The 10,759-nt window shown below is 34.9% G+C and overlaps 1 protein-coding gene across 1 annotated transcript; it reads right to left on the reverse strand.

Moving 5' to 3' along the window:
- Window positions 1–931: 931 nt before the first annotated feature.
- Window positions 932–2,335, reverse strand: LOC121383687 (FMRFamide receptor-like). Its single transcript, XM_041513781.1, has one exon. The coding sequence runs from the start codon at window positions 2,333–2,335 to the stop codon at window positions 932–934; it is 1,404 nt and encodes a 467-aa protein (XP_041369715.1).
- Window positions 2,336–10,759: the final 8,424 nt, after the last annotated feature.

The raw sequence follows: 10,759 nt of genomic DNA on the forward strand, positions 1-10,759 counted from the left end.
TTATTTGTTATATAGATTGTATGCAGTATGAAACCAGTGCAAAAAAAAAAAAAAAAAAACCGAGGATTGACCCTTATTAGTCCCCTACCGGTTCAACCGGAAAGGACTATAAGTTTCATATCCGTTCTTCTGTCTGTCTGTCTGTCCGTCCGTCCGTCCGTCCGTCCACATATAGTTTTCCGGATGTTGTTTTTAGATGGTCTTGAGATATTCACCTTAAATTTTCTGTATTGCTAATATACTGTTACAGATCAAGTTTAATTTCTATGGCGATTTACCTATTTTTGGCGGAGTTATGGCCCTTGAACCTAGGAGATGTTAAAATTAGTTTACCGAACTTTTGTCCCAGAAGGTCTTGAGGTATTGAGCTGACATTTTGTGTATAGCTTTATAATGTTCTGTTACAGATTCAGTTTGACTTTCATTGCAAATTACCCATTTTTGGCAGAATTGTGGCTCTTTAACTTAGGAGATGTGAAAATTAGTTTTCTGGACTTTTTTTTCCAGAAGGTCTTGAGGTATTGAGCTGACATTTTGTGTATAGCTTTATAATATACTGTTACAGATCAAGTTTAATTTTCATTGCAAATTTCCCATTTTTGACGAAATTATGGCCCTTCAACTTTGGAGATGTGAACATCTGTTTTCTGGACATTTTTTCAGGTCTTGAGATATTGAGCTAAAATTTGGTATATTTCTCTATCATGTATTTTTATCTTTCATGGTGATTTACCCACTTTTCACAAAGATGTGTCTCTTAAATTTAGGAGACACAAAAAATTGTTGGGTTCGGTAGGGGACATGCATTGCTTTAGCAGTAGTCTCATAATGCTTGTTTTTCTTGCAGGTGACTTAAATGTGAAGTGCCACAGTTTTTATGGGTGTACTGTCTGAGCGCGTTGACAAAACTGATCAGGCTATATCAATTTTATTAGTAAACGTTAACGTTATTGGCAATAGGAATTATTCGATTTGGTGCACTGGTTGATTCAAATATAGAGATATCTGACAACGAATTCGTTACTGTTGACCGAGTTGGGATCGGTTCGGGTGACCGCGTCTCTCTTCTTTGAGGGCAAATGCAGGCACGGAGCATGCGACGTCTGAATGCCGCATTGCAGGCGACATACAGAAAGAAATTACAAGAGAAGTTAATGGCCGACAAGGTGTTTCCCACTTTGGCCAAGATTACGAGCGGCAGATGCTGGCTGGTGTATAGGTTTTCTCCTCGAATAAAAGCCAGGTTGTGTGATATTATTAAAGGTAGTAGGAGAACGATGTAAGATATGCAAACCGAGAGCAACATGGCCGATATCCTCGTCACTTCCGGATTGTGAGTAGTGGCGATTCGTTTCCGGAAGTGACGGTTTCGGTGCAAAACGATGCACATGACAGGGGTTAAAATGAGCATGATGGTCATGGGAAGTAATCCAATTAGAGTCGACCCAATATAGATCATCACTTTTCCTCGGACTTCCGTCTCTGGTGTCCAGTAGCTAGGGTTACATCTGGAATCTACCTTTTCGGTTGACAAAGTCCAAATGCCACTAAAGGTGGCAGCAATGATCACAACAATGACGATTCCTACTAGAGCGTTAGATTTTGTACAGATCTGTTTTGCATGTAGAGGCAGACATATCGCCACAAAGCGCTCACAACAAACTAGAACCACGAACCAAGATGAAAGTATTTTGGCAAAATGCGAAACAAAGATAAAGATTTTACAGCTATTTCTGTCGTAGGCGCCAGCGTCTTCTCCTATAACATCTTTGACAGTCTTCTTACCAAGGCTGCTCACTACCAAAGCCAAAGAGTCTGAGACAGTGAGAGAAGACAGAATATAGCGAGAAGGTATCTTGTTGAACGGATGACCCTGCAACGCAAACATCGTGGCAGCATTACCAGTCAAACCGACGATAAAAGTTATCGGGATGACGATTTTACCAAGATAGTCGTGCGGGTCAAGATTTATTCGGTCAACGTGATCGTCCATTTTAGAGATGCAGCTATCTCCTCTATACGAGGACATTTCAAATGTTGTGACCTCGGGATTTTCAGAACGGCTTACCACGTGCGTTGACCCTGTTGTTAGATTCATGACGGCAGAGGAAGATTCACTGGTTGTAGGGGCAAAGTCAGTTGCTGTAGAAGCACATCCAGTAGTCGTAGAAGCAAATTCATTAGCCGTAGAGGCAGCGTTACTGGCTGTAGAGTCGAAGGCAGGGATTGACGTTGTCAGTCTTTCTTCTATAGCTTCCCGAACAGTATCGCTTTCATGACTGCGTGGAACAGCAACAACCGCACATATTAACAACGCGACGCTAAAAGAACTCATCCTGAAAAATAAAATAAAAACATAACTTATTTTAAAATTATTTAATTATAATGATGATTATGTTCCTGTTGCTAATAATAAAATTGTTGTTATTATTAACGAAAAGTTTTAAATCTGATATATAGATTTGTTTAATACGCATTGTCCGCTGATTTACATCAATATCATTTAATACTAACAGAATTTAATACTATGAGTCAATCTGGTTTATGGGGAGTGAACTGAACATTGTCTTTTTGACGTAGTTTCATTACTAGATTGACATTACCATTCGTGTCCAAACAGATTTGATAACAATAAAAGAGAAATACCATTCCCGATAGTATTGAGGTTAATGGTATTTGAAATACTGATTGTAAGGAAGAATGTATAACAGATGATTGAATTAGCAGATTTAAATGTCAATAATCAATTCATTCCCTGATTTAATTTACTAAATTAAAGAGGCGTTATCAAAATTGCATAATGACGGTTTCCTGAAAACAAACTGTATTATTATTTTATTTTATTTTTTTTAAATATTAATTTCGATTACATACCCAACAAATAATTTCATTTACTAGTAGAACCCCCCAAACACCCCACCCCAAAGAGCCTTAATTTTATTGGAAAATCTTTGGAGGATGGCTGACGGGTTAAACACGTGACGGCATAATTTTAAGTGTCTATCCAAAACTAAAAGGAAAAATGTCCAAATATCTAATAGAGTGGAGGAAAGCATTCGAATTTAGCCAGAAAACATTGAATAGATTTCTCTCTGTACTGTGAAGTTTTAGCCAGAGATTCTAGGGGAAACCAATTTGACGTCCAATGGAATCATATTACAATGTTTATTATGGACTTATGTAAATATGTGCGGAATCGAATAAATTGTAGGGTTTTTTTTTATCGCAAATAAATGTAATTGTAGCGAAATATGGCACACATAAGTATGATCTGGTTTTGCATATCTGATGAACATATATTCTTTACAAATATAAATGTAAGCAACTAGATCTAAGCGGATTCTAAAATTATGTATTCAGTAACTGATTAATTGAACGAACGAATTATTTTATTACTTTTTCGGTTTAATAAGAAATGTTTATTAAAATACCGTGCTCAAAACCACTATATAAAACATTTTGTAAATTAAAATTTGTAAATTGAAATCTCTATTGTAAGTTCTACATTCAGTGCAGTCTTTTTGGAAAATAAGTTGTTTTGTTCAGTTTTATTTTTGATGGAAATTAATTCACTTTTTCAACATACTAGTAATTATTTTATCATATTTTTTTTTGTAAGCTTAGTTCGCAAACAAATTGTTATTTGGTATTCTGGAATATACGTTTATGAATATGTCGCATTGTAGGACACATGCCCACTCAATAGTGATCATTTTCCGTTAGGTCGCTATTGGACAATCTACGAGTAATGTTCTGTGTCTCTTTTCCGTTTCTGATACCAATATGACACCTGCCGTTTCTGTCTAGTATATAACATAACAATATATATTTTAAAACTTTTGAAAAACGTTCAGAAACACATTTTGAATAGATATCTTTTGTCTTATTTACTTCATGAGTGGCCGCTAGATACCATTTAGAATTGTTTCAAAACGGTATTGGCCAATGAATTGAATTGAATTGAATTGTCGAAAATGGATTTGATTAGCCAATCAAATTTCGGGTTATATGCAGAGGGAATTAGAATAGTATATTAAATAGCCTAAATGTGGCTATAGTGACAAATACCTTTTAACATTCTTAAAGGGACATTCTTGAGTTTGCATTGTAAGATGTTTCCGACTAATAAAATATTTCTACGATTAAACTTACATATTAAATATATTTTTTAGTATAGAATATCATTGTCTGTATATTCAATGTGTTTCTTGTCGTCTTAATATTTGTAAGAAGCCCAAACTGGATTTTGTCTTCAAATAATTTCGTACGTACGAAAAAATTATATTTTTGGAAATAAAATGAAATTTAACCTAGTACAAATAGTAGAACAATAAGAAACACGTTTAATATACGGCCACTAATATTTTATGCAGAAAAATATATTTGATATGTAATTACAATCGTTAAAAAGTCTTTGTTAGTCGATAACATCTTAAAAAGTGCAGCAAACTCAGGAATATCCATTTAACAAAAGTAAGTTTATCTAAAAGATGAGCAATGACCTGAATCACGATTTTATGCCTTTTGCATTATGTTAGTTCCTGCAGTTTATTTAATGAAGGGGGGGGGGGGGGGGGGGTAAATAACAAATATGAAACTCCTGCATATGCTAAGTTTTGTCATTTTCAGTCGTATATATTAAATGGTCTAAATTTAGTTGTAGTGACAAATAATATTTAACATTCTTAACACAAGCAAGTTTATATAAAAGATGTGCAATTATTTTACATATAACTGACACATGTTAACTTAGCCCGAATACTCTGTCATTCGAGAGTTAGATGGACATTTGGACAGTTATGATCTCTCTCTCTCTCTCTCTCTCTCTCTCTCTCTCTCTCTCTCTCTCTCTCTCTCTCTCTCTCTCTCTCTCTCTCTCTCTCTCTCTCTCTCTCTCAGTCAGAAATAACTCTACAGCTAAAACACAAGTAGACCATTGGGATTTCAAAAATATATCATGTGACAATACCCTCACAGAGATATACGTAATTTGTAACAAAATCTCAAGTCAAAACATTTAACATTTTGGTCAGATACTATTCAAAACAATTATTTTAAACTCATAACATACAGTCTATTCAAATCATAGTTTAAATTAGAAAACTACCTGCTCAGCATACCAAATTTTCAACAACGCCGACAATTTACTAAATGCGAATTAGTACACACAATCTTCGTATTGAACTTTGATGATTTTGTAAACTTAAAAAAACCCAAATGAATAGAGGACTTGTTTTATTTGTAATTCTCAAGCTGTGGAAGATGAACAACATATTATTTTAGACTGTCCTATTTATTGTGCTGAAAGGCAAGTCAAACACCTTTTCCGGCTTTTCTATTCTGAATAGCAATTTACAATTTATCTTTGTTGTGTCATACAATGATGGTGACATTGAAATTCTGCTACATTGAGCATATTACGAAAATGTATCATATATGCTACATGTTATTAACCTTGTAACATACATTATTATGGCATATATCTGTATCAAAGAGTCCAAGACCATAATGTGAAATATTTTTTGTCTCAGAAACGTGATAGAAAGTTAGTTGCCTTCATGCCCCTCTTTTGAAGGAAAAGTTTGCCTTCGTGCCCCTCCAACTTGCCTTGGTGCCCTTATATATTTTTTTATTAAACCGAAGGCAACACTTGCCGTGCCCCCCAGAAATTGAAATTCGACCCCTTATCTCTGTTTGCTTACACCAGATTGTTTGATTGAACTGAACTGAAATGAATCGTCTTTACGTACCCAAACATTTGCAGCCGTAATAATCGACCGAACTCTAAAATTAACCTTGCTGCAAAACTAGACATTATCAGAGTATCTAGTAAAGATAGTTTATTAAAAAAAAAATTAAGTTCCTAAACACTCATCAAGATAAATTTGACAAATCGTTAACAACAAATGTATTAACAAATCCACCTCTCTGCATCTGTGCACAATAAAATAAGTCCAAAAGAGTTTTTGAAAAGGTCAAGGCGGTATAAAAAAAAAATTAAACGTTAAACACTGAAAATGTTGGTGTAAAATAAGACTGAATAATTTCAACATCTTCGGATTTCTTTTTAGATTCCCATTTGCCATGAAGATTTTCTGACAATCTTAAAGTAGATCGATTTAAGAAAATCACCATAGACGACAGATTATGTCAGAATTGTAACAATAACCAAGCAGAGGATGAGATACATTTTCCACTATTTTGCGACCTGTATAAACCTCATAGAAATTATTTATTTCAAAGACTTTAATATTTGATCATCAGTTACAAGAAAGAAGGAAATGTTTTATTTAACGACGCACCCAACACATTTTATTTACGGTTATATGGCGTAATAATAATGTAATTTACAAGGTTAATAACATGTAGCATATATGATACATTTTTCTGATATGCTCAATGTAGCAGATATGCTAGATTATTAAAAGTATATACAAATTTATGAAAATTTTGGAATTCATTTCGAGTTAAGACCACACATATAATGAGAGAGGAAACCCGCTGTCGCCACTTCATGGGCTACTCTTTTCGATCAGCAGCAAGGATCTTTTATATGCACCATCCCACAGACAGGGTAGTACTTACCACAGCCTTTGATATGCCAGTCGTGGTGCATTGGCTGGAACGAGAAATAGCCCAATGGCCCTCCGACGGGGATCGATCCAAGACCGACCGCGCATCGAGCGAGCGCTTTAACACTGGGCTACGTTCCGCCCCTCCATCAGTTACAAACTGCATGAAACATCAACTCTTTATTCTCCAACTGGATCAACCCACTTAGCTCTCACCAGTAGTTTGACACGTCCCGCCCCTCCATCAATTACAAACTGCATGAAACATCAACTCTTTATTCTCCTACTGGATCGACCCACTTTGCTCTCACCAGTGGTTTGACAATTTATATATAATTGTCTTAAAATAATGGGAAGCTAAGTGGGAATATCTTAACTTATTTATTGTTATGTGTATACATATATCTAAATATATTTGATATTGGACATTGAATTGTTACATGTTTGTATATTCATTATATTATATGCTGCCCCATGGTGTGTATTGATACAATAAACGCTTGTCCTTGATTGTAGCTAGGATAGTGATTAGCATTTGGGACAGGCATTTATTGGTGCATATGTTGAACCCAGCAATATATATATTTCTTGGGAAAATTCTTTTGAAGTTTAGGAATCCAATACAGAAGTGGAATAGAAAGTATTCAGCTTTTAGAGTCAAGTTTGTTTTGTTTAACGACACCGCTGAAGCATATTGATTAATGAATCATCGGCTACTGGATGTCAAACATTAGGTAATTCGTAGTCAACAGAGGAAACCCGCTACATTTTTCCTAATAAAACAAGGGAAAGCACATAACACGGCCTTTGACCAGTTGCGGTGCACTTGCTGGAATGAGAAAAAACATAATCAGTTGAACGGACACTCAATAGCCGATGTATTTTTCGTGCTGGAGTGGCAACATTCCCATGGGTTTATTTGAGAGTGACGAATACAGCACATATTCAGTATCTTGGGAATTTCAAAACGAGTTCTATAAAAATTTGTTTTGTTTAACGATATCACTGGAGCACATTGATTAATTAATCATCGGCTATTGGATGTTAAACATTAGGTAATTCTGACTCTTAGTCAACAGAGGAAACCCGCTACATTTTTCATAATGCAGCAAGAGATCTTTTATATGCACTTTCCCACAGAGAGGAACGTACATACCACGGCCTTTGACCAGTTGTGGTACACTGGTTGGAACGGAGAAAAAACAACAATCAGTTGAACGGACACCAAATAGCCAATGTATTGTTCGTGCTGGGGTCTCGTTAAACATTCATTCATTTATTCATACAAGCCAAGTGCGCGAAGAACAGTTAAATGCTCTCTAGAACTATAAACTGATGCTGATCATCAAATACTGTTTTGACAATCAATAGCCGATGTGGGTGTTTTGTACAGGGGTGTCGTTATACATACGTTCATCCATTGTCATTGGGTACTACCCAAAACAACAACACAATGAAACGTATCAACCTTACCTTCAGATCAATATATTAATTAAAAAATTATATTACACAAATGTATATGCATATGTATTTATTTGTATATAAAGGGTCCATGCGAATAACCTATGATAACCTATGATGTCACACTTTTGGTATTTTGAGATAACTGAATTTTAAAGTCTACAAGTCTGTAGTAATGAAATCGAGAAATGTGTATACCTAAGCTAGCTTTTTTTACCAACAACCCTTAATGGTTCACCATAATTATAGATTTTCATTTTATTGTTATTGTGACCTTGACATACACAACCGTTACAACACTGACTCTCTGTTTGGACATCACAAGTTATTCCATTGTAATTTATATTTTTGATAATATGACGTCTGGTTCACAATGGACTCCACATTATTCTTTTATTTCATTTATGTATGTATGTATGTATTGATGTATGAATATCTATATATTGTATGTATGTCGATTGACAGTACATGATATTAACGCACTGGCGCAGGGGATATGTCATTGTCCCATGCCGTTGCTGGGACTCGAACCTGTGGCACCGATTCGCCCGCAAATTGCATGTATGAGCTATCGATTATCTACGCGGTCGAACCCGCTTACGTGCATGTATGTATGTATGTATTGATGTATGATATCTATATATTGTATGTATGTATTGACAGTACATACATAGATATTAACGCATAATTAAATCCTTTCTGTATGTTGCTGTATGTGGTATGTTGCATGTATGTATGTATGTATGTATGTATGTATGTATGTATGTATGTATGTATGTATGTATGTATGTGTATGTATGTATGTATGTATGTATGTATGTATGTATGTATGTATGTGTATGTGCATGTATGTGTGTGTATGTATGTATGTATGTATGTGTGTGTATGTGTGTATGTATGTATGTATGAATGTATGTATGTATGTGTGTATGTATGCATTGATGTATGTATGTATGTATGTATGTATGTATGTATGTATTGATGTATGTGTGTACTGATGTATGTATGTATGTATGTATGTATGTATGTATGCATGTTTTATACTATATCTAAATTAAAATTTTGAAAAACAGAAATACACCGAGGTTAAAGTTGTTAGTCTAATGGAGGATAATCCCACAATAACATATAACCAACATACTTAGTCATTATGACACTTAGCAGCACAAACAGGATTAAAATCAATACTGGCAGATATTAAATGTTTAGTGCTAAAATAGCAGAATGAACATGACAAACTTACTAAAAGAATCAAAATAACATTATTAATCAACTAAAAGATATAAAGGTACAGGAGAAGCACGTAGAAGATATATTATTATCTCTGAATGTAAGAAAAGCCAGCGGTCCTGATTAAATAAATAATAAAATTATTGAAAAACAGAAAGAAAAATAATTTGCCAAATATTTGATAAAATTATAAAATGTTTCTGTTTTACTCTATGTATTCCACTCTTTGGAGACATATGAACACCAACCTGTGGTATGTGTATAACGATATTCTTAAATATGTACATGCATCTAATGTATTTAGAGTTTTGGTTACACACCGTGTTCTAATATAATTTTATTTATTGGTCTTTGTATATGTTTATTATCAACCATCTTGTCACGTGAATGTTATAAATTGTATATGTTTATATTCTTCCTATGCCGTTGTGCAACGGCCCGGGTGTAAATCAAGTCTTGCCTTGTCAAATGTCGTGCGAATCGGTGCGATAGGTTCGAATCCTACCAATTGACACATTGTGTTTTAAAATACTATGATTCATGTTTGCAGGTGTTTGACTACTGTAACTACGTAGGGATACCTGTACTGAAGGCCAGGCAGAAATATTGGAATAATTTACTTTGGATGCTCTTCGAACAATTTGTAGTTCTGTTAGGGTTACTAATCACAATAAAATTTATAAGGAGACCGGATTTATTACTTTAATCTAATGCAGAGTAAAATGATCAAAGGTATGACTCCATCTTTAGTACCCCCGACAGTAATGACAATGGCAAATTATCTACTTCGAAATGCTGAGTAATCACTGAAATGCACTCGTACTAGAACTGAACTGTATAAGAAATTATTCTTGCCATCAGGAATTCTGGACTGGAACGCACCAGATATTAATACTAGAAAGTAAAACTCTCTGCCAATTTAGAAAGGCAATATTATGTACCACTCAAACACTTTCTAGAATAACGCTCAAACCAAATAATCCACTGTAGATTGTAGTCATTTAAATGTCCATAGATTCACAAGATATAGGGGTGGGACGTAGCCCAGTGGTAAAACGTTCACTTCATGCGAGGTTGGTTTGGGATCGATTCCCGTCGGTGGGACCATTGGCTATTTTTCGCTCCAACCAGTGTACCACGGCTGCTATATCAAAGGCCGTGGTATGAGTTATCCTGCCTATGGGTTGGACAAATTAAGCGGATTTTCTATCTAAGACTATATGTCACAATTACCAAAATGTTTGACATCTAATAGCCGATGATTAATAAAGCAATGTGCTCTAGTGGTGTCGTTAAACAAAACAAACTCTTCTTCGCAAGACATATTTATGATCATCCTTATTGTAGTTTTGGCCATCCTTTCGAAGATACAATCTAATGTTTGCTCTCTTGTCCTTTGTATGATCATATTCGCCCAGTCATATTATTTTACAGTTGTGGTTTTGATATGAAAGCAATGCTATTTCGAAACAAGGATAATCAGTCCGAATTGAACC

Source organism: Gigantopelta aegis, chromosome 10, assembly GCF_016097555.1.
Source record: "Gigantopelta aegis isolate Gae_Host chromosome 10, Gae_host_genome, whole genome shotgun sequence".
Taxonomy (NCBI): Eukaryota; Metazoa; Mollusca; class Gastropoda; order Neomphalida; family Peltospiridae; genus Gigantopelta; species Gigantopelta aegis.